General features: G+C 43.6%; 1 protein-coding gene across 1 annotated transcript in view; it reads right to left on the minus strand.

The window, feature by feature from the left end:
* Positions 1 to 371: 371 nt before the first annotated feature.
* The window catches only part of LOC109539207 (facilitated trehalose transporter Tret1-2 homolog), a gene marked incomplete in the record, with an annotated part of 10,578 nt that continues 9,464 nt past the window's right edge, over positions 372 to 1,485 (minus strand). Inside the window, 4 exon segments of the mRNA XM_048668267.1 lie at positions 372 to 788; positions 842 to 940; positions 995 to 1,273; positions 1,326 to 1,485. Coding sequence (XP_048524224.1) covers positions 613 to 788; positions 842 to 940; positions 995 to 1,273; positions 1,326 to 1,485 — 714 coding nt within the window.

Here is a 1,485-nt window from a genome sequence, read left to right on the forward strand (position 1 = left end):
CTTATAAATTGTTTTCCTTTGGAAACATTAGATTGATTACAAATTATTTTTGCTCTATCATATAGACTTTTTACGATACCTTTTTTAACCATTATTGGGTGATTTGAGTCGAAATTCAAATATCGGTCAGTATGAGTAGGTTTTCTATAGACCAAGGTTTCGAAATGAATGTGAGGAAATTCTGTCTTTTTTAAAGACAAAAACTTTTGAGGCGAAATACCCAAAAAGAAGTTTGTAAAAAATGAATCCGCCTCAACAATATAGAACTTATCTACAACGTAGTCATAGTTCGTCACTTTTTTAACACGGGATCGGCGATCTCTCAACTAATCTCTGACTGAACATGGTTTTTCCAATTACTCTCCGCGGCGTTAAATAATTCATAAAATCTATTCAACTTCCAAATACATCATTATATAAAACTTACAATTAACAATTGCCTAATCTAGATTCAGTACATTGGGATCCTATTTCTGCTTTTTCCCAATCGTATATACACTTAAAAACTTCATACTGATAAAAATGTTAGTTTTTTCGGTATCGGTGTTGATAGACAAAAAACTGCTTAACTGCCTACTGAGGACCGCTCGAGAGGTTTGCATCAATTCTTGACTAGCTCTTGAAAGTGGGGTTGTCGATGCCTTTACCATCAGCACTTCCAGGCCTAACGCCGCTCAAGATGTCTTGCACTTCTTGCGATGTCTTCCCCTTGGTCTCTGGCATGACGAAGTATACAAAGGCGCATCCAACAAGCGTGATGGCCGCAAACAGGTAAAACGTTACATCACCTAGAAGCCGAACAATGCCAAAAAACTGGTAAACATCAGTGAGGCACACGCACCTCCAATGGCCGAAGCCAGATTGTTGTAGAACCTCGTGACTATGAAGGCCAGGAACCAGTTGAAAGTTGCTGCAGCCGAACTGGCTGTAGACTTGATTTCTGGAATGAAGATGGGATTAGGGTTTGAAGAAGGGAAGAGTGGGTGCCACGCACCTGGAGGCATGATTTCCGAAGAAGCCATCCAAGGAATGGGCCCGAAGCCCAGCGAAAACACCGTGATGAAGATGACCATGCTGACGATGGGTAGAAAGCCGATGTTCTGCAAAGTCTGTTCGTCGACCAGGTTTCGGTCCTTAAGCGTGAAGAACACGCCCAGCAGAGTGCCCGAGAAGGCCATAAAGAACGCGGAAGCAATCAGCAAGATTTTCCTGCCGAATTTATCGACGATTAGGGACGAGATGAAGGTGGCGATCACTTGAACGACACCAACCCCTAAAACAGATGGACAGAGTGGCTATTTGCGGCTGAGCGAGTTATAGCTGACCTATGGTGGCATACGCAGCTGGTATGGAGCCTCCAGCGCTGGCGAAAATCATCGACATGAAGAAAATTACGGCGTTCACACCGCTCAGCTGCTGGAACACCATGAGCCCAAAGCAGATGAACATGGCTTTCTTCGCCGCTTTGGTCTGCAACGCTTTGCT

This window comes from Dendroctonus ponderosae, unplaced genomic scaffold (genome assembly GCF_020466585.1).
Source record: "Dendroctonus ponderosae isolate FM_Combo_2020 unplaced genomic scaffold, Dpon_F_20191213v2 Dpon_F_20191213_7, whole genome shotgun sequence".
NCBI classification, from domain to species: Eukaryota; Metazoa; Arthropoda; class Insecta; order Coleoptera; family Curculionidae; genus Dendroctonus; species Dendroctonus ponderosae.